At 47.1% G+C, this 23,298-nt stretch overlaps 2 protein-coding genes across 5 annotated transcripts in view; both read right to left on the minus strand.

Annotated features, from left to right (window-relative positions):
• LOC149453408 (uncharacterized) overlaps positions 1-23,298 on the minus strand; it is a 66,648-nt gene that overhangs the window by 25,754 nt on the left and 17,596 nt on the right. The window lies entirely within an intron of this gene.
• LOC149453409 (uncharacterized) overlaps positions 2,252-23,298 on the minus strand; it is a 30,607-nt gene continuing 9,560 nt past the window's right edge. For 2 of the 4 annotated variants that reach the window (XM_089688534.1, XM_089688533.1), the window contains exons 5-8: positions 11,754-11,846; positions 9,447-9,537; positions 6,352-6,668; positions 2,252-2,485 (exon numbers count right to left, since the gene is read on the minus strand). In XM_089688534.1, coding sequence (XP_089544660.1) covers positions 9,466-9,537; positions 11,754-11,846 — 165 coding nt within the window. In that variant the 3' untranslated portion in view covers positions 2,252-2,485; positions 6,352-6,668; positions 9,447-9,465. The remainder of the gene's footprint in view (positions 2,486-6,351; positions 6,669-9,446; positions 9,538-11,753; positions 11,847-23,298) is intronic. The other 2 variants (XM_089688536.1, XM_089688535.1) reach the window with 2 other exon arrangements.

A 23,298-nucleotide genomic window follows, 5' to 3' on the forward strand; every position in this document is an offset into this window, starting at 1 on the left:
TAGATACCTAAAACTCTCCACCCACTGTAGCTGAGCAGAAGGGAGGGCCGTGCTAGGAGTCTGGGGGTCAATGGGGAACAGTAGGGATTTCGTTGGGATTTCGTCCAGTTGACCCTGAGAGCCGTAACAGGAGCAAATGAGGAGCAAATGAGTGCAGGATTTGGAGGGGCCCCAGCAAGCGACGGTCCAGCATCATTTAGAAACAAAAGGTCATCAGCGTACAGGGCCACCCTCTCCTTCTGCCAGCTGATGCGTAGGCCCCCGATGTTAGGGGGGGTATGTAGAGCCTCAGCTATGGGCTCCACAGATGTGGAAAAAAGAGCCAGAGAGAGAGGGAAACCCTGCCAAGTGCCTCTGGATAGAGAACAGGATTGACAGGCCACCACCCAACTGGACCGCAGCGGTAGGATTGGCATAAAGTGTCTTGAGCCATGCAATGAAAACTAGGAGGGAAGCCCATTCTACGAAGTACCTCCCAGAGAAATGACCATTCGATGGTATCAAAGGCCTTCTCAAGATCTAGGGAGGCCACCACCCTTAGAACCCACATTGGCATGTGTAGCATGAATGTTTTTACAGTCTGCGTATATTTATGACTGTGGCTCTATGTGCCATGAGCCCCGTTTGGTCCAGGTCAATAATGGTAGGCAGTATCAGTTGCAGCCTCAGAGTAAGAAGCTTGGTTATGATTTTAAAAATCAGTGTTGATCAAAGCGTTAGGCTCATAGGAGGCAGTATCCTTAGGGAGTTTATAGATTAGCACCAAATGGGCATGATTCATAGAGGAAGGCAGCTTACCCAAAGATAAACTTAGTGTGTACAGGGAGGCTAAAAACAGGGTGAGTATATCACTATGAGTCTTGTAGAATTCGATTGGGAGTCCATCAAGGCCAGGGGCTTTCCCATAAGGAAAGGATTGAATAGCGGCAGAGACCTCCTCTGGAGTAATGGGCCTCACCCTCTGCATCTGAGAGCCATCCCAGTGCTAACTGATCGAGTAAAGCTGACAGGTTATGAGCCCAGAAATCTGAGGGGTAATTTGGAGGTGTACACGGTATTGTAAAATTGCCAGAAGTTTTCTATAATATGACAGTGAGGAAACCATTCCCCCCATGGAGGTCTGAAGCTGGGAAATTAAGGTGATCGTGTTGAGCCAGCATTGCTAGTTGCCACCCATTATGGTCACCTTGTTCAAAAAATCGTTTGCTATTGAGAAGATCCAATCTGGTAATTTCAACTAAGTGAAGGTGCAATTTTCTTTTGGCCATGGAGAGGAGGTCAAAGTTAGTTTCAGAGTGATCTGCTGCATATTTAGTACTACATTCCTCCACTGACTACTGTAAGGTGTGGGTAGTAGTGGTGTGTGCTTTGCGGACCGCAGCAATAGAGGAAATGTATTGTCCTCTTGTATATGCCTTAAAGGCATCCCATAAAACATCTGGAGAGGATGACCCAGCATTATTGTCCCAAAACTCACTTAGCAATGGTGGAATAGCATTTGCAACAGTTGGGTGGGAGATCCAGTGGGGTCCCAATCGCCAGAGGGAGGCGTTATGAGAAGAGGAAGAGCGGAGCGTCAGGGCCAACGGACAATGGTCTGACAATCCGCTAGGTAGGTAGGAAGCAGTTAGAACATCCGCCAACAATGCGGGGTTAGCAAAATCTAGGTCAATACGAGAGGAAGTTTTATAGGACGTGGAGAAAACAGAATAAGATCGAGTGGTAGGATGTTTCCATCTCCAAACTTCTTCCAACCCTGCCGCCCATGCCCAATTAACCAGATCAGCGGGAAAAATGCCAAGGTGGCATTAAAGTCCTCCATGAGTAGCAATTAAGCAGGACAGTGCAGGGGAATCCTCTCCAGAAGTGTACATAGCATTGTGAAGGAGAAGGGTGGAGGGATATATATATCGAAGCCACCACATATTTTTGACCCCATAGCGTGAAAACCATCAAAACATATTTCCCTTGTGGATCAGTATGAATTGTCTCAAGCACACAGGGCAGGGATTTGCTAACCAGGATGGGTACCCCTCTGGCATAAGTGTAATAAGTAGCATGGAAGGCCCTCTGAATCCAAGTCAAATAGTAGGCACATCAGTCCATACAGACAAGCCCAAGTCATCTCTATAGGTTCTATTTATATTATTCTACTTGAATTCAGAGACCATTTAATCCAAATGCAAGCAAACTGACCACTACCTCTAGTTTAAAAACAGATAAAAAAAAAAAAAAGATGGCAAGACGTAACTTAGGTTAAAAAAAATAATGTCAACATTTTATTGTACAATAATTTGTATTTCATATTCGAGACAAATGGTAGAGGACAGTCATGAAGTAATCAGAAAGTGGCTTCGACTTGATGCTCATCACAGAACAAAATTGTGAAGGAAATCAGGCAAATTGATGAAGATAATGTTGTTGGGATGATTGCAGTTCACCTTGACCTTGCTCACACTTCAACACTACTAGTTCAGTCGAGCAGCTAAAAAGAGGAGAGGTATAGGATTAGAGAGGACACATATGCAAGCATAGTACGTACACTGAATTTCAACTTTTGCAGCCAAATTGGGACAACACCTACTTCTTATTCGTTACATGTTCCCATCAACATAGCATAACTTAAAATACATTTTAAAAATTTTAAAACCGTTTTTAGGTGCTTTATACTTAAATGTTTACATGCTCTCCCTGCTTTTGTGATGTTTAGAAGAGGACTGTGGAGTTATGTGATGCTGGGCACACACCAGTCTGTCATTCAACCCAGCTGCTGAACAAAAAACTGAAGCGCTCAGGAGGAGCTTGCTGTACTAATGAGCTCAGTAAAAGTGGGACTCAGAGAGCGCTTAATAATAGCAGCTAGTACACTAAAAAGGAAACCGTATACCTTCTAAATGACAAATATATGTGCAGCGCTAAAATGGATATGCGTAAATGACTGTATAATCTCAAGGATATATAAAATGCTGGATATACAGTACTGATGACCTGGAATATATATATATATATATATATATATATATATATATATATAGCTAACTGATGCCCAAATAAAGTGCTAATTATCCAGAGAAATACGATGTCATGGTGGATAATCAAAGAAATAAATAAGTAAGAACGTCCAAATAAATGTAAGAAAGATAAAATGAGAGTTCCAATAAATATCAGTAATCCGGATAAAGGTGAATCTTGTTATCCCTGTAGTAAACAAATATTTTGGTGACGTGCGGGCTATAGTAAAAATGCACACTCACCAGATGCACATTTTAAATGCGCAGTATGTTAATATGTAGTAATCAGCCAGAGGTCCCCTCTACGGTAGGATGGAATACAGCCTGGGATGGATAACCCTCCTCTGGAGCCTGGGGTGGTAAGAAGTCAGCCAGAGGTCCCTAGGCTTCTGTGATCTCCACTTCCGCAAGGTTCGGACAGCAGCGGAGGAGGAGGCGGCACAGGCAAATGATCTCTCAGGAACCCAGGTGACCATCCCAGTATCCAGAGGAGGGAGATCCACATCAGGCCATATTCCAGCTTACCTTAAAGGGGACCTCTGACTGACTTCTTAACACCCCAGGCTCCAGAGCGTTATCCATCCCAGGCTGTATCCCATCCTACTGTAGAGGGGACCTCTGGCTGATTACTACATATTAACATACATATTAACATAGGTGGGTGTGCACAAGGGCCGAATGTCGGCCAGTTTCTGTTGAACTGGCCAATACCAGCTGATATTCAGGCCATGTGTACAGGACTTGAGACTGCCCAGTAATTCTTAGAATCAACCATGACCCCTTTTTCTTAGAAATATCCAAGAAATAGAAACTGTTTTAAGTACTCATATAGAGCATGTCAGGGAAGCAATAGAAAAAGGTTGGAAGACTGATGGAAGTAACCAACCATTCTTCAACTGTCAGACCGAATGCTAATTCTATAAAACATATTTCCCTATAAAGACAACACTCCAAAGCTGTACAAAGCCCTAATGGCAGGAATACACGGTAAGAAAATCGTAGGAAAAAATTTTGTTGAACAAATGTGCAACCCAGGATGTTATAACTGGTAATGATATTGTGAACTAAAAAAATCCAGTTGAACAACTGAAAAATGTCATTTCACATGCAAACGACCGATTTTCTATGCGGTGGTATGACAGTCGAATGGAAAAGAAAAAAAAAAATCTATCAAGCGCCATCACGCATGAGCAGAAACAGAAGATGACCCGGACTTTCATGAAGAAGCAACAGGCATACGAAGATGCTTTCATTTCGGAGCCTGCAAAGTATCTATTAATACGTTCTAATGCCAGTCATAAGAGCCTGCAATTAATGGGAAATCATTTGCAATCGCATTCTACACTGCTCCAAGGTGGGCATAAATGAGCAGCCAATGGGGAATTACCAGCATTGTATACAAATAAACAAACAATGCTACAGTGGGCTGGGGGGGGGGGTCTTATCTAAATGCTGCTCCAGCAAATGAGCAGCAAGGGATGGCCATGTGCATTGCCTCTGAATGCTGCTCTAATGGGGGGGGGGGTTGCTACTGGATTTGAACATAAAATAAGCAAAAGTGAATAACTGGCATTGTAGACAGACAGTGCTACATTGGGCTTTTAGGAGTAATGGAATTGTTGAGGGAAGTGTGAACTTATTTTTTTGAAGTGGGAGTGGCACATGTCTGACCTTTTCCCCAAGGGGATAAGGATTCTGACAGAGTACCAAAAGTCTGACCCAGGAATAGAGATTGTGGATTTTGGCTTGGCCGAAGCTTTTGTTGACTCTAGTATGGTGCCCTCATACTCTAATCAAGAAAAACTCAGAACCATTCCAAAATCAACTCTGTATTCCCAGGAAGAAAGGATGAACAGTTAGGGATCAGAGTGAAATCCTTGCTTAGCCTTCCATCCCTGTATTCTGCTGAAAGAACTCCTTGGAACCGGTAACCTGCAGGGTAAGCACAAGTTGTGGGCTGAAGAGACGAACTGAGCATCTGACGAAGCAGTATTGCGTTGCCCTGATCCAAAGCTCATGAAAGACTCAACCTACAACCCAGGAGCTCCTTCTCAGCTGGAGACTTCAGACTGAACCAGAAAGACTCTCCAATCCCAGAACTTAAAGAGTTATGATAACATTTCATAACTCTGGTGATATTCAGCAAGCTATAGACTATACTTATTTGGCAATACATTCAGTAAATTTCATTTTGGGTCCACAAAACATTGAGGTTAACCCAAGTCATGATGAAATATACCTTATGGTTGCCGCTCCAAGCTATGGATGGAATGAAAGGGATCCTCCCACTGGCAAGTGAGAAGAGGGGAGCGTGAGTCCGAGCGATTTCAGTGTCAGTCAATACAAGTAAAAGGGATGGACGCTGCTCCACCGACTCCAGGGGGTTTATTTACTAAAGCTGGAGAGTCCAAAATCAGACCAATCAGCTTCCAGGTTTCATTGCCAAAGCTTCATTGAACAAGCTGAGGTTAGAAGCTGATTGGTTTCTATGCAGAAGGGAGTCTGATTTTGGACTCTCCAGCTTTAGTAAATAAACCCCCAGGAGTCCAGCGTTGAGGAATGTCCTCAGCCTCTGTTCTGGCCATACCATCTGATGTGTTTTGCCCTGCTCACTGGGGCTTGGTCACTCAAGTAATGAGTTATGATAAAATCTTATAACTCAGTCTGGTGATATTTAGCAAGCTATAGACTATCATTCATAACTCAGCTTAGGAATACATTCAAGTAAATTCATTTTTGGGTCCACAAAAGTGTGTGGCTAACCCATGCCATGAGTTATAATAAAAGCTCATAACTCTGGCGATACCTTTTGCAAGTAATAGACTATCATTCTGAGCATTTTATATTAGGTACCTATCATCCACCAATTTTTTTTTTTTTTTTAAGTCCGCAAACGTGCAAACTACAACGAAAAACCCGTAAGTGATCACAAAAAAAGTGCAAGTGCGAACACCACACGAAAAAGTGCACTTAAGGGTGTGTTTGTCCTACCCCCGGAGGGGTTGAACCGTTACCCTGATCCCCCGGGGCACGAAGCTCCTGACAGGGACAAGGTTCCCATTTGGTCCTCCTGGCCAAAAGGCCTGGTGGACCACCGTTCCTTATGCCCAGCCGAAGCCGGACATCCAGTACTAGGTCAGGGGGTTCTCCCGGAGAGAAAACCCCCTAGGGATCAGGGGAGGAAGGAACCAAAAGGCCACACATCCTCCCCCTAGACTTCAGGGTAGGCCCGAGGACCCACACCCTCCATCCGTGAAAAACACACACATAAGCAAAGAAAAAAGTGACAAACGTGGGAGTGCATAATAAATTAAATAAATAGAAAATAAAAAAGTGGTACCGTGCCAAATTGTGCACAGAGTATCATCCACCAATGCTGCGGGAGCAGAAAAGGGTTTCCATCTTGATCGGTGTATTCATGGCTTCCCATGTTGCTTGGAGGGATCATAGCTTCCCATGTTACTTGGAGAGATCATAGCTTCCCATGTTGCTTGGAGAGATCATAGCTTCCCATGTTGCTTGGAGAGATCATGGCTTCCCATGTTGCTTGGAGAGATCATGGCTTCCCATGTTGCTTGGAGAGATCATGGCTTCCCATGTTGCTTGGAGAGATCATGGCTTCCCATGTTTGGAGAGATCATGGCTTCAGTCTAGACACTGAAAAGAAAATTTACAATAGCATAATGCCTACTTATCCCGAGTATAATGAAATCTTAATTTTGGGTTAAATAACACACAATCTAAACATGTCATGATGTAAAGTCTAAGTTATAAGTCTCTATGCATACAGTACTTATCCTGGTTTAGTTACTCGTACACAAGCCATAGATTATACAATTTTCTTTTCCTCCAGCATGGATGAAAGGAAAGAAAATCACTCAATTCCCACATCAATACAGTCAATGTTGATGGGAGGATCCCTCCCACAACAGTATGGTCATCAGGGAGTGTTGGGAGCCTTCCCTGCCGATAGAACACAAATTATCACTGCGGGTACTAAAGTAGTTTGATGGATCGACTTCAGTACAACCAGACCGTCCAAAGATGGATCGAATTTTGCACAGTCCCTACTGAACCTGATGAAACTTGATTCATCTATGGTCAGCTTTAGTGTTACAGATTATCAGCAAGACAGCCAGACAATTGATATTTTTAGAAGGAGAAAACCTTAAGGAAAACTTCTATTGTTTCTTATATTTGCCGCTAATAAAGAATTGGTTTAAAGATAAAAATCAAAACTATTTTATTGAAAAATGGCTAAGTCCATAGAGACAGTTTTGACTGATAATTCTTTGTGGCCGTAATTGGTCCAATCTTTACTGTCAAATCAAAACTACCCCACATACATATGTTGCAAAATAGTCAAATTTGGACATAATTATACGTTTGTCAAGTTTTGACTTCAAAATCTTTAAAGGAACTGGAGGTTAATCTGACATAATGCATTTCAAAGAAAATTGTGATTATTTTATAGATATATCAAAGGAAACTGTTATATGCGATCTTATTTCAGATCAACCTGCTCTTCCCGAAGGAGATTTTGAGGGTGAAAAAACATGTTGGTATTCATATGTATAATCATGTCAACATTTGACTGTTCTCTTGTAACATGTGAGGTGGTTTTGTCTGACAGCAAAGATTGGGCCAGTTACTGGACACAAAGAATTAATCGGCCAAAGCGGTATGTTTCAATAAAAAATTGTCAATGGTTAGATGTGTTTTTGATACCTAAAAAAATCCAGTCCAAGTTTAATTCTTTGCAATGATAATTATTATTGATGTGACATCCTGACAATCAGACTACATCTATAACAAATAATAAATCTAATTTAAAAGACATGCATTGCTTTATTTGAAAAAAAATTAACATTTTTTAAAGCGTTCCAAGTCAGCACGTACAACGTGTTATCAGTTCGCTGGCTTGGACTCGAGGACACATTTGCATTCTCTGTTGATCAAAACTGTATACACAGTGTCAAAACTCAGCCTCAGAAAAAAAGAGTGTCCATCAGCATACCTACCCGTAGCTGACACCAGAGACCATGGGCTTGTCATTTACTGGTAAGGCTTTATTGGCCCCTGTAATGGGGGCTTATTTGTAAGGTGAGACCTGGTGACAGTCTAGGATCCAGTTTGACCTAGAGTGGACTTTCACTTTTTTTTGCATACAATTGTGGATTGAACAAATCACATTTATTGTGTTTATATTCACATTTCACACAAGCTTGTTACATTTGGTGTGAAGAATCACTGACTTTATATGCGTTTTACAATACTAGGGTCAGCATCAGCACCAAATACACCAATGCCAAAAGAAGTCCAGGAGCCATGTAACTAGCATTTTTCTGAATGGGATGCCAACCATTGCAGGCCACATTTCTCTATGTCCTTTCTTCAGGACAGAAAGTTATTCAGTCCTGAAAAGTCCCGCTTCAAAAAGTGAGGCCAATGCTCAGGTTGAACGTTTATGATACAGTTCACCAGTGTTCAAAACCAGATGAACACAAGGATTGCCTGGTAGCAGATTCTTTTCTTACAGGTTTTCTCAATCACCTGTTCATTTTTCTGGTGGATCTGATTGGTAGCTCAGTGTAAATCTATAGACTTACATCTGCTTGCCTCCAAGTATTTATGCACAAAAAAAAAAAAAAAAAAAAAGAAGAACTGCATATGTTTCCATTTTTCAGGACCAAAACCTTATGTTTCTGGGGAAGCCCGATTTAAACTGACACAAGTCCATTTTCATCCAGCTGCCCATAGACCGAACATGGGGTCTGAAAAGGTCAGCTGTCAAGAAGTGAAAATACATTGGACAAGCACAGATGAGACAAAATGTCATCTGTCCCATTCTGCTCCGAATTAGGGATCAGCTATCAAGAGTCCGAACCCACCTCAGCTATCCCACCGGAAAGCGTATTTTGCACAGAGCAGCCCAGATCCTCCTCTTCTTGGGTCCCCTGCCGGCGCTTAGTCCCTCCCTCCTGTCACGTGCCCCCACAGAAAAGAAGCTTGCTATGGAGGCACCCGAGCATGTGCACTCCCCAGCCATTGCTCCATGTGTCCATTCACACATGGAGACGGACTCTGTCCCACCCCTCTCTCTCTCTTCTCATTTGCACACTGGCTGTGATTGACTGCAGTGGGAGCCAAAGGCTCCTGCTGCTGTCTCAGCCAATGAGTAGAGGGAGTCCCAGGATAGCATAGACTCCAGTTAGCATCACTGGATTGGGGGAATCCTGCACAGAAAAGGTTTTTTACCTTGATGCATGAAGATAAAAACCCTTGAGACTTTACACTTTAAACCAAAAGAGCCCATCTTCTTAAGCTTATAGGCAGAAATGACAAAATACATATAAAAAAGGTAATTAACCAATCATTGATATCCCATTATCCCTGGAAATCTCAATAATAAAAAGGTTTCATTTAGATACTTGCCTATTTCCCATGTTTTAAATCAAATCGCAGTGTCTTGCCAGAACCCAGCCATGCTGCTCATCCACTTATCTGAAAGGAGATAGAGGTTCCACTAAAAAAAAAAAAAAAACCCACAAGAGGATGACATTAAGCCCCAATAATTTATCAAATTTTAAAATAAATTATATCAACTAGACTTTAATGGAAAGTATTTTACGGTTATAAAATATCAGTTTTGTCTAAACTTATACAACACTACTTTAGAAAACTCAACTATTCAAATTATGTGCATGGCACATGAATGCTACTCTGTTGGGACCACAAAGAGCCTATTATTAATGGGAAATCATTTGCAATCGCATTCTACACTGCTCCAAGGTGGGCATAAATGAGCAGCCAATGGAGAATTACCAGCATTGTATACAAACAATGCTACAGTGGGTTTGGGAGGTCCTACCTAAATGCTGCTCCAGCAAATGAGTAGCAAGGGATGGCTATGTGCATTGCATCTGAATGCTGCTCTGTTGGGACCACAAAGAGCTTGCAACCAACGGGAAATCATTTGCAATGCATTCTACACTGCTCCAGGGTGGGCATAAATGAGCAGTGGAGGGGCATTGTATACAGACAATGCTAAAGTGGACTTCAATTCACAACACATCATCGGCATTTCAGATCATCGCTCCAGTCAAGGAGACAATGGCTATGTGCGATGCATATGAACGCTGCTCTGTTGGGACCACAAAGAGCCTGCAACCAATGAGAAATCATTTGCAATGCATTCTACACTGCTCCAAGGTGGGTATAAATGAGCAGTGAAGGGGAATTAATGGCATTGTAGACAAACAATGCTACGGTGGGCTTGATTGCGCAACATATTTGCATTTTATAGAAAACCCCACTCAAGTCAATGAATGCGTCACTATGGGCATTGCGTATGAACAGTGCTCTGTTGGGACCAACAAAGGGGGGGGGGGGGGGGCGTGGGATTGGAACATAAAATAAGCAGCAAAAGTGAATAACTGGCATTGTAGACAGACAGTGCTACATTGGGCTTTTAGGAGTAATGGAATTGTTGAGGGAAGTGTGAACTTATTTTTTTGAAGTGGGAGTGGCACATGTCTGACCTTTTCCCCAAGGGGATAAGGATTCTGACGTAGTACCAAAAGTCTTACCCAGGAATAGAGATGGCTGATTTTGGCTTGGCCGAAGCGTTTGTTGACTCTTTTATGGCGCCCTCATACTCTAATCAAGAAAAACTCAGAACCATTCCAAAAATCAACTCTCTGTATTCCCAGGAAGAAAGGATGAACAGTTCTAGGACAATCCTCCCGCTTCCATCATAAGCCATAATTGAGCATTTGGACCAACTGTGAGGCTGCACTGAGACAGTGGGAAAGGAGACTGAATCATATCTAGCCCCAGCCTTCTCAGAGAAGGGGGCACTCCTTCCCCAATCCAGCAAGGTCTGAGATTGACTCAGTCTCCAAGCCCGCTGCTACATAGCAGCTTTGCAATTGGTCCAGATGCCCAACCATAGCTCACAACGGAAAGTTAAGACTGTCTTATAACAGTAGACCCTTTACTTCCAGAGAGTGGGGGCACTCTCCGTAGACTTTCCCAAGAGGGATCAGAGTGAAATCCTTGCTTAGCCTTCCATCCCTGTATTCTGCTGAGAGAGAACTCCTTGGAACCGGTAACCTGCAGGGTAAGCACAAGTTGTGGGCTGAAGAGACGAACTGAGCATCTGACGAAGCAGTATTGCGTTGCCCTGATCCAAAGCTCACGAAAGACTCAACCTACAACCCAGGAGTTCCTTCTCAGCTAAAGACTTCAGACTGAACCAGAAAGAATCTCTAATCCCAGGACTTAAAGAGTTATGCTAACATTTCATAACTCTGGTGATATTCAGCAAGCTATAGACTATACTTATTTGGCAATACATTCAGTAAATTTCATTTTGGGTCCACAAAACATTGAGGTTAACCCAAGTCATGATGAAATATACCTTATGGTTACCGCTCCAAGCTATGGATGGAATCAAAGGGATCCTCCTACTGGCAAGTGAGAAGAGGGGAGCGTGAGTCCGAGCGATTCCAGTGTCAGTCAATACAAGTAAAAGGGATGGACGCTGCTCCACCGACTCCAGGAGTCCAGCGTTGAGGAATGTCCTCAGCCTCTGTTCTGGCCACGCCGTCTGATGTGTTTTGCCCTGCTCACTGGGGCTTGGTCACTCAAGTAATGAGTTATGATAAAAGCTCATAACTCTGGCGATACCTTTTGCAAGTAATAGACTATCATTTTGAGCATTTTATATTAGGTACCTACCATCCACCAATGCTGCGGGAGCAGATAAGGGTGTCCATCTTGATCGGTATATTCATGGTTTCCCATGTTGTTTGGAGAGATCATGGCTTCCGTCTAGACACAGAAAATAAAATTTACAATAGCATGATGCCTACTTATCCAAAGTATAATGAAATCTTAATTTTGGGTTAAATAACACACAATTTAAACATGTCATGATGTAGAGGTTCTCATTGCTAACATAAAATGCTGCTGTCTGGCTATTATTCCTAACCCCTGGTTTAAATGTGTTCCATGTCACGTACCCCTGAATAGGCAGATTTATTAAGGTCCAAGTTAGAAGTCTCTATGCATACTTGTCCTGGTTTAGTTACTCTTACACAAGCCAGAGATTATACAACTTACTATTCTTCCATGGATAAAAGGAAATAAATTTAAAAAAAATCACTCGATTCCCACATCAACACAGTCAATGTTGATGGGAGAATCCCTCCCACAGCAGTATGGTCTTCTGCCATCAGGGAGTGTTGGGAGCCTTCCCTGCCGATAGAACACAAATGATCACGGTGGGTGGCTACAGCTATCAGCAGTGCTCTCATGAGAGAAATCTGACAAGCTGGTTCTACTGGAGTAGTTTGATGGATAGACTTCAGTACATCCAGGCCGTCCAAAGATGGATCAAATCTCGCATGGTCCCTACTGAACCTGATGAAACTTGATTCATCTATGGTCAGCTTTAGTGTTACAGATTATCAGCAAGACAGCCAGACAACTGATATTTTTAGAGGGAGAAAACCTTAAGGAAAGCTTTTGTTTCTTACATTTACCGCTAATAAAGAATTTAAATCGGTTTTAAGATAAAAATCAAAACTATAAAAAGAAGTATTTTATTGAAAAATGGCTAAGAAAGTCCATAGAGCTTCTATGGTGGTGTCTTCATCAGTGGCAGCCACATCTGGGTGGGAGTTGCCTGTGCCCCTGCATTTCATCATGTGGACAGTGAGCTTCTATTGTGGTGCCTTCATCAGTGGCAGCCACATCTGGGGGGGGGGGGGGAGTTTCCTGTGCCCCTGTATTTTATCATGTGGTCAGTGAGCTTCTATTGTGGTGCCTTCATCAGTGGCAGCCACATCTGGGGGAAGGGGGGGGGGGGGGGAGTTGCCTGTGCCCCTGTATTTTACTGTGTGGTCAATGAGCTTCTATTGTGGTGCCTTCATCAGTGGCAGCCACATCTGGGGGAAGGGGGGGGGAGTTGCCTGTGCCCCTGTATTTTATTGTGTGGACAGTGAGCTTCTCTTGTGGTGCCTTTATCAGTGGCAGCCACATCTGGAGGGGGAGTTGCCTGCGCCCCTGTATTTTATCATGTGGACAGTGAGCTTCTATTGTGGTGCCTTCATCAGTGGCAGCCACATCTGGGGGGGGAGTTGCCTGTGCCCCTGTATTTTACTGTGTGGTCAGTGAGCTTCTATTGTGGTGCCTTCATCAGTGGCAGCCACATCTGGGGGAAGGGGGGGGAGTTGCCTGTGCCCCTGAATTTTATCATGTGGACAGTGAGCTTCTATTGTGGTGCCTTCATCAGTAGCAGCCACATCTGGGGGAGAGTTGCCTGTGCCCCTGTATTTTACTGTGTGGTCAATGAGCTTCTATTGTGGTGCCTTCATCAGTGGCAGCCACATCTGGGGGGGGGAGTTGCCTGTGCCCCTGTATTTTACTGTGTGGGCAGTGAGCTTCTATTGTGGTGCCTTCATCAGTGGCAGCCACATCTGGAGGGGAGAGAGGGGGGAGTTGCCTGTGCCCCTGTATGTTACTGTGTGATCAGTGAGCTTCTATTGTGGTGCCTTCATCAGTGGCAGCCACATCTGGGGGGAGGGAGTTGCCTGTGCCCCTGTATTTTATCATGTGGACAGTGAGCTTCTATTGTGGTGCCTTCATCAGTGGCAGCCACATCTCGGGGGGAGTTGCCTGTGCCCCTGTATTTTACGGTGTGGACAGTGAGCTTCTATTGTGGTGCCTTCATCAGTGGCAGCCACATCAGGGGTGGGAGTTGCCTGTGCCTCTGTATTTTATCGTGTGGACAGTGAGCTTCTATTGTGGTGCCTTCATCAGTGGCAGCCACATCTGGGGGAAGGGGGGGAGTTGCCTGTGCCGCTGTATTTTATCATGTGGACAGTGAGCTTCTATTGTGACGCCTTCATCATTGGCAGCCACATCTGGGGGGGGGGGGGAGTTGCCTGTGCCCCTGTGTTTTATCATGTGGGCAGTGAGCTTCTATGGTGGTGCCTTGTTGAGCAGTGCCTTTTCCTTATGGATTCTACGGTTCCTCCTTCTCCATCTGACCCTCCTATGCAGGCAGCAGGGTCCTCAGATCCTCTGGGGCTTGGGAAGCATCAGCTGTTCTTTTAAGTTCCCATAAGCAGTTGCATTCTACAAAAAGTCCACTAAAAAAAAGGAAAAACCAGGTGATATGTAAAACCTGTAAGTTCCACCACCAATGCAAACTTCAGCCTCTAACCAGAAATATCCCAGATTATATTAGGTCTATAGCAGGGGCGGACTGACCATTTGGAAACTCGGGCACTGCCCGAGGGCCCAGGGTCAGTAGGGGGCCCCATGAGATGCCCCTGGTACCTTTTTCATAGGCTTTTTTGAGTTTGGGCAAGGACACAGGGGCCCCATGATCCCCTATTGCCCGAGGGCCCCATGGGTTGTCAGTCCGCCCCTGGTCTATAGTGCTCTATAATGCCAGCGAGCGTTTCCAACAATCCCATGCTGCTACCAGGAACCGCAGGGCGCTCCAGCAGAATCTAGTTATGACAATCGGCTCCACTCAGAATATGAAACAAACAGGTGCTCCATAATGTAAAACCGCATAAAGTGCTTAGAAAGCATTAAAAAGGTAAAAATAAATAAAATAATTATAAGGCATCAGTGTCCACCTCTTACCCCCCCCCCCCCGCCCCCATTTACTTACCTGACCCTCATTCGATCCAGTGTTAAGGCGAGAAAAAAAAAATCCTGTTTTTCAAGGGACAATGCTGCTGTCACTCCATAGTGGAAACCCCCCTAGGGCAGGAAGAGTATTATTGACATTATTGCCGGGTAAAAAGAAAGGAAAAATGGCCTAAAAAAAGAACACCAATGCTGCCATTATATTTAAGGATTGGTCTGTTGCAATACAATTTTTTTATTTTTTTTAGGGGTTTGTAAGGAGGAGGGGGGGCGGCCTTCCCCATCAGCAATAAGGAAAGGGGGGGCAGCCTTCCCCATCAGCAATGATAAGGAAAGGGGGGGGGCAGCCTTCCCCATCAGCAATGATAAGGAAAGGGGGGGGCAGCCTTCCCCATCAGCAATGATAAGGAAAGGGGGGGCAGCCTTCCCCATCAGCAATGATAAGGAGGGGGGGGCAGCCTTCCCCATCAGCAATAAGGGGGGGGGCAGCCTTCCCCATCAGCAAAAAGGGGGGCAGCCTTCCCCATCAGCAATGATAAGGGGGGGGCAGCCTTCCCCATTAGCAATGATAAGGGGGGGCAGCCTTCCCCATCAGCAATAGGGGGGGGGGCAGCCTTCCCATCAGCAATAGGGGGGGGGGGGCAGCCTTCCCCATCAGCAATGACAAGGGGGGGCAGCCTTCCCATCAGCAATAAGGGGGGGCAGCCTTCCCCATCAGCAATGATAAGGGGGGGGGCAGCCTTCCCCATCAGCAATGATAAGGGGGGGCAGCCTTCCCCATCAGCAATGATAAGGGGGGGGGCAGCCTTCCCCATCAGCAATGATAAGGGGGGGCAGCCTTCCCCATCAGCAATGATAAGGGGGGGGCAACCATCCCCATCAGCAATAAGGGGGGGGGGCAGCCTTCCCCATCAGCAATGATAAGGAGGGGACAGCCTTCCTCATCAGCAATGATAAGTGGGGGGCAGCCTTCCTCATCAGCAATAAGGGGGGGCAGCCTTCCTAATCAGCAATAAGGGGGGCAGCCTTCCTCATCAGCAATGATAAGGAAAGGGGGGGCAGCCTTCCCCATCAGCAATGATAAGGAAAGGGGGGGCAGCCTTCCCCATCAGCACTGATAAGGAAAGGGGGGGCAGCCTTCCCCATCAGCAATGATAAGGAGGGGGGGTAGCCTTCCCCATCAGCAATGATAAGCAGGGGGGGGCAGCCTTCCCCATCAGCAATAAGGGGGGGGCAGCCTTCCCCATCAGCAAAAAGGGGGGGGGCAGCCTTCCCCATCAGCAATGATAAGAGGGGGCAGCCTTCCCCATTAGCAATGATAAGGGGGGACAGCCTTCCCCATCAGCAATAGGGGGGGGGGGGCAGCCTTCCCCATCAGCAATAAGGGGGGGGGGCAGCCTTCCCCATCAGCAATGACAAGGGGGGGGGGCAGCCTTCCCATCAGCAATAAGGGGGGCAGCCTTCCCCATCAGCAATGATAAGGGGGGGGCAGCCTTCCCCATCAGCAATGATAAGGGGGGGGGCAGCCTTCCCCATCAGCAATGATAAGGGGGGGCAGCCTTCCCCATCAGCAATGATAAGGGGGGGGGGCAACCATCCCCATCAGCAATAAGGGGGGGGCAGCCTTCCCCATCAGCAATGATAAGGAGGGGACAGCCTTCCTCATCAGCAATGATAAGTGGGGGGCAGCCTTCCTCATCAGCAATAAGAGGGGGGCAGTCTTCCTCATCAGTAATAAGGGGGGGCAGCCTTCCTCATCAGCAATAAGGGGGGGCAGCCTTCCTCATCAGCAATGATAAGGGGGGGCAGCCTTCCTCATCAGCAATGATGAGGGGGGGGGGGGGGCTCGCAGCCTTCCTCATCAGCAATGATAAGGGGGGGGCAGCCTTTCCATTTATCACTGTTATGGAAAAGAAGAAAAAAAAACTGGCTGGGGGGCAACATACTTCCCATCACCAATGAAAAGGGAGTGGCGGGGACATGCTTCCCATCAGAAATAAAAAGGGGGGGGGGACATGCTGCCCATCAACAAATTAAAAAAAAAAAATGGGGGGGTATGCTCCCCATTGATCATCAGTACTTGCTTGTGTGAATACAAATCTAGGTAGCCCCCAATAACAGAGGTGATAGGAATCCTAACTGAAGAGATACATGAGGAGCATGGGGGGGTTACTAAAACTGCAGGGTGCAAAATCTGGTGCAGCTCTGCATAGGAACCAATCAGCTTCCAGCTTTTGTTGTCAAAGTTTCATTGAACAACCTATTAGAAGCTGATTGGCTGCATCAGATGTTGCCCTCTCCAGTATTAGTACACCAGCCCCAGTAACAGAGATTTGTCACATTTACACAAAAGTGCAGCAAAAAAGCCTAAAATGTACCAAACAAATCCAAATTCCACTCACCAACCAACGCCTAGCCCACTCCACCTCCGGACATCGGCCCACACCACCTCCTGCCGCCTGGCCTCTAGCACCTCCTGACGCCGGGCCTTCAGCACCCCTGACGCCGGGCCCTGAACACCCCCTGACGCCGGGCCTTCAGCTCTTCCCGACGCCGGGCCTCCACCACCCCCTGACGCCGGGCCTACAACACGTCCAAACACCGCGCCCCACGGCTCGTCCTGTCGCCGAACCACTGTACCCACCGACGCCGTGCCACAACACCCACGGACGCCGGCCTACAGCACCCACAGACTGCAACCAGCCAGCTGTGGACCCAGCCGCCCACCACTCCCACTCCCCTCCTACGATTGGACACTGATGAACTCCGACATGGCATAACGGACCCTCCCCATCCTCACGTCCTGACTGAAACCTCCCTCGTCCCCGACCCGACCAGCACTCCGCTCACCCTAGCATGCCACCTACACTCCTCCTCGTTCTCCTCGCCTCCATTCCAAAACTTGCCTCCCTCTACCCCCCTACTCCCCCAAAACAGCTCTACATTGCACCCTCACTTCTTCCTTCTCCCCTCTACGGCTCTCACCACCTCCTTCCTGATACTCCACTCCCCCGCCGACCCACACGCTACCACCAACAGACCCACACGCTCCTGCGCATCCCGTTCCCATGCCACCTTCCTCACCCTTCTCCTTCTAAACGCCGGAGACATCTCCCTGAACCCTGGCCCCCCACCTCCCCACTCCCCCTCTTGGCACCCCCCTGCTCCCGCCAGCCGCCGCAACCCCCTCAACCTCATATCTGTCCCCCTCCTCCCCGCATCCACCCCTCCTCTCTCGGTTGCACTCCTGAATGCCCACTCGGTTTGCAACAAGCTCACCGCCATCCACGACCTCTTTGTCTCCCACTCCCTCAACCTCCTAGCGGTAACTGAAACCTGGATCCAAGCCACTGACTCCACCTCCCCTGCAGCCCTCTCCTATGGAGGCCTCATGTGGACCCACTCACCCAGACCGAGCGGCCGCAGAGGAGGTGGGGTTGGTATGCTCTTGCCACCACTGAGCACCTGTCAGGTCCTCCCTAACCCCCCTCCCTATCCTTCTCCTCCTTCAAGGCCAACTGCATCCGGCTCTTCTCTCCCACCCCCGAGGATTGCGGTAATCTATCAGCCTCCTGGTTCCGCATCCCTCTTCCTAGACGACTTTGCCGCCTGGCTTCCATTCTTCCTCTCCTCCGAGCTACCGACCATCATCCTAGGGGACTTCAACATCCCCATCAACGCCAACAGCCCGGCTACTTCCCAACTCCTCCTCCTAACCTCCTCTTTCGCACTCACACAGCACACACAGTCCTCCACCCACACCGATGGGAACACCCTGGACCTCGTTTTCTCCCACCTCTGCACCCCCCACGACTTCACTAACACCCCCTTCCCCCTCTCTGACCTCATAGCCGCACTACCCCCCACTATGCCTAACACCCCGCACACTATCACCTCCCCAACGCTCCGCTCCTTCAGCCCAGCTACCCCTGAGGAGGTCTCTAAGTTCTTCACTAAAGCCCGCCTCACCACCTGCCCCCTGGACCCTATCCCCTCACAGCTCCTCCAGTCACCCCCCCTCCATCATTCGCTCCCTCACCCACATATTTAATCTCTCCCTCTCCACTGGCACTTTCCCCTCCCCTCTAAAGCATGCGCACATCACCTCCATACTCAAAAAACCTTCCCTTGACCCCACTGACCTGAACAACCTTAGACCCATCTCCCTGCTACAATTCACTTCCAAGCTCCTTGAGCGCCTAGCCTACAATCGCCTAAGCGCCCACTTCACTGATAACAACCTCCTTTATCCTCTACAGTCTGGATTCCGTCCCCTACACTCCACCGAAACCACCCTACTTAAAATCACCAATGACCTGCTAACCGCCAAAGCTAATGGCCATTACTCTGTCCTCCTGCTCCTTGACCTCTCCCCGGCCTTTGACACAGTCGACCACCCTCTCCTCCTTACTAAACTGCACTACCTTGGCATCAGGGGCGCTGCTCTCTCCTGGTTCTCCTCCAACCTATCCCAACGCTCCTTCAGCGTCACCTATAACACTGCCACCTCCCCCTCTCTGTTGGAGTCCCCCAAGGCTCTGTCCTCGGACCCCTCCTCTTCTCCATCTATACCTTCTCCCTTGGCAAACTAATACACTCCCACGGCTTCAATTACCAACTCTATGCCGACGATACACAAATTTACCTCTCCACCCCCCACATCACCCCTTCACTCTCCGCCCGCATCGCCCACCTCCTGAACGACATATCAGACTGGATGTCGCTCCATTTCCTCAAATTAAACCTGTCCAAAACTGAGCTCCTGGTCTTCCCCCCACCCCGTGCCCCCCTCATCCTCTCCATCACTACTAACAACGCCACCATCACTCCCACTCCACATGCCAAAGTCCTGGGTGTCACCCTGGACTCAAACCTTTCCTTCCTACCTCACGTCCAACTACTATCAAGATCATGCAGGCTCCACCTCCGCAACATCTCCAAGATACGTACATTCCTAACCCCAGACACTACTAAACAACTCGTACACTCCCTCATCATCTCACGCCTGGACTACTGCAACTCCCTTCTCACTGGCCTACCCAAACGAATGCTATCCCCACTCCAGTCGATCCTGAACTCAGCGGCCAGACTCATCCACCTCACCAACCGCTCCACATCTGTCACCCCCCCTCTGCCAATCCCTCCACTGGCTCCTGATTGCCCAGCACATCAAATTCAAACTGCTAACTCTGACCTACAAAGCCATTCACAACGCCGCCCCAAACTACCTAACCGATCTGATACCCAAATACTACCCTACCCGTGCCCTTCGCTCCTCACAGGACCTCCTACTCTCTAGCTCCCTGGTCTCCTCCTCCCACGCCCGATTGCAGGATTTCTCCAGGACTTCCCCCATCCTCTGGAACTCCCTACCCCAGTCCATCCAACTGTCACCTACCCTCCTCACCTTCAGGTGCACCCTGAAAACCCACCTCTTCAGGGAAGCCTATCCCACCCTCGCCTAACAACTGACCTCCTCCACTCCTCCCACCACTCCATCCCCTACAGCCATTTCCTAGTGTACCACTTTCCACTCCCTCCTAGATTGTAAGCTCAGAGCAGAGCCCTCGAACCCTTTGTGTATTGTATTGTTACTGTATTGTCTCATGTTCTGTCCCCTCGCTATTGTACAGCGCTGAGCAAACCCTTTGGCGCTATATAAATACTGTATTATAATAAGAATGTGGCAGCATCAGACCATGTGCAAGACAAAATGGCTGCCACTTGCCCCGATATTTATAGGCCAGCCTCTTTTTTTTTTTCCTCACTCAACTTTATTTGCATCAATGACAAATGGACAAACTCTCAAAAAGTGAGGCATCAGTGCCTAGATGCCTCACTTTTCCTGGACAGCTGCAGAGAGGGGGAAAAAAACTAAAATAAAAGCAAAAAGAAATTAAAACAAACAAACAAAAAAAGCCTGCATGGTGAACTGGTCAGCTGACAATTACAGCCACACCTCTTCACCTGTAACCCCTTATTGCCTAGATCCAGTGTTGCTTTTCTGCATTGCAGTGCTAGACCTTGCCTGACATTAGGCTCACACCTAAGCATTTTTCTTGGCGGTTTGCAGAAACACACTACAGTCCATTCAGCATGATTTCCTATGGGACATGTTCTCACCCGTGCGTTTTCACCCGCTGCGTTTTTTTTTTAAAAGGGTCGGGGACTTTTTTTAAGCAAGATGTTGCCGTTTTTGGTTCTATAGACTTCAATGGAAATGCTGCAGAAAAACATGTATTGCGTTTTTGACGTTATTTTTATGCATTTTGCATTTTAAATCTGCCTAGCAACAAGAAAAAAAAAAAAACCCACAACACACATCAAAAACGCAGCGAAACACAAGTGCAAAAATGCAAAACGCTTCGCAGAAAGGGCTCAAACGCAACCTGCATAGGTGTGAATGTAGTCTTAGGCTTGGCTCACACCTATGCAGTTAGCATTTGATCCGTTTCTGAAGTGCTTTTTGCGGTGCATTTTGCGTTTTTTTTTTGCACATGCATTTGACGCATTGTGCGGTTTTTTTCTCGTTGCTAGGCAGATTAAAATGCAAAACGCATCAAAAGCGCTTTCCAACAAACGCAGCGGGTGAAAACCCAGAGATGTCAACGTGTCCCATAGGCAAACATGCTCAATGGACTGCAGTGCGTTTCTGCAAAACGCCGCGGAAAACGCTTAGCTGTGAACCTAGACGAAGGTTTTTTACGGAAGGAAAAAAAATAGTTTGTGACTTTTTTGGTCAAATTCAGTTACTAAATTAGACAAATTGGTTATTTAATAATGCGAAGTGCGATAAGTCCTACGGAGGTCTCTATAGCAACCTAAAATGTGATTGTAACCCCACCATCAGTGGGGCATATTTCCTCCTACTGACGCCGATATGGGGTTTATTTCCTCCTCCTGACGCTGATATGGGGCTTATTCCCTCCTACTGACGCCGATATGGGGCTTATTCCCTCCTACTGACGCCGATATAGGGTTTATTTCCTCCTACTGACGCTGATATGGGGCTTATTCCCTCCTACTGACGCCGATATGGGGCTTATTCCCTCCTACTGACGCCGATATGGGGCTTATTCCCTCCTACTGACGCCGTTATGGGGCTTATTCCCTCCTACTGACGCCGATATGGGGCTTATTCCCTCCTACTGACGCCGATATGGGGCTTATTCCCTCCTACTGACACCGATATGGGGCTTATTCCTTCCTACTGACACCGATATGGGGCTTATTTCCTCCTACTGACACCGATATGGGGCCTATTTTATTCCCACCAACAATGGGGCTTATTCCCTCCTACTGACACCGATATGGGGCTTATTCCCTTCTACTGACACCGATATGGGGCTTATTCCCTTCTACTGACACCGATATGGGGCTTATTTCCTCCTACTGACACCAATATGGGGCTAATTTCCTCCTACTGACACCGATATGGGGCTTATTCCCTCCTACTGACACCGATATGGGGCTTATTCTCTCCTAGTGACACCGATATGGGGCTTATTCTCTTCTACTGACACCGATATGGGGCTTATTCCCCCCTACTGACACCGATATGGGGCTTATTCCCTCCTACTGACACCAATATGTGGCTTATTCTCTCCTACTGACACCAACAATATGGGGCTTATTCTCTTCTACTGACACCGATATGGGGCTTATTTCCTCCTACTGACACCGATATGGGGCTTATTTCCTCCTACTGACACCAATAAGGGGCTTATTTCCTCCTACTGACACCGATATGGGGCTTATTCTATTCCCACCAACAATGGGGCTTATTCCCTCCTACTGACACCGATATGTGGCTTATTCCCTCCTACTGACACCAACAATATGGGGCTTATTCTCTTCTACTGACACCGATATGTGGCTTATTCTCTCCTACTGACACCAACAATATGGGGCTTATTCTCTTCTACTGACACCGATATGGGGCTTATTTCCTCCTACTGACAACGATATTGGGCTTATTTCCTCCTACTGACACCGATATGGGGCTTATTTCCTCCTACTGACACCAATAAGGGGCTTCTTTCCTCCTACTGACACCGATATGGGGCTTATTCTATTCCCACCAACAATGGGGCTTATTCCCTCCTACTGATACCGATATGTGGCTTATTCTCTCTTACTGACACCAACAATATGGGTCTTATTCTTTTCTACTGACACCGATATGGGGCTTATTCTCTCCTACTGACACCGATATGGGGCTTATTCCCTCCTACTGACACCGATATGGGGCTTATTCCTTCCTACTGACACCGATATGGGGCTTATTCCCTCCTACTGACACCGATATGGGGCTTATTCCCTCCTACTGACACCGATATGGGGCTTATTCCCTCCTACTGACACCGAAATGGGGCTTATTCTCTCCTAGTGACACCGATATGTGGCTTATTCTCTTCTACTGACACCGATATGGGGCTTATTCCCTCCTACTGACACCGATATGGGGCTTATTCCCTCCTACTGACACCGATATGTGGCTTATTCTCTCCTACTGACACCAACAATATGGGGCTTATTCTCTTCTACTGACACCAATAAGGGGCTTATTTCCTCCTACTGACACCGATATGAGGCTTATTCTATTCCCACCAACAAT

This window comes from Staurois parvus, unplaced genomic scaffold (genome assembly GCF_062004578.1).
Source record: "Staurois parvus isolate SC_StPar_1 unplaced genomic scaffold, SC_StPar_1.0 ptg000449l, whole genome shotgun sequence".
Classification (NCBI taxonomy): Eukaryota; Metazoa; Chordata; class Amphibia; order Anura; family Ranidae; genus Staurois; species Staurois parvus.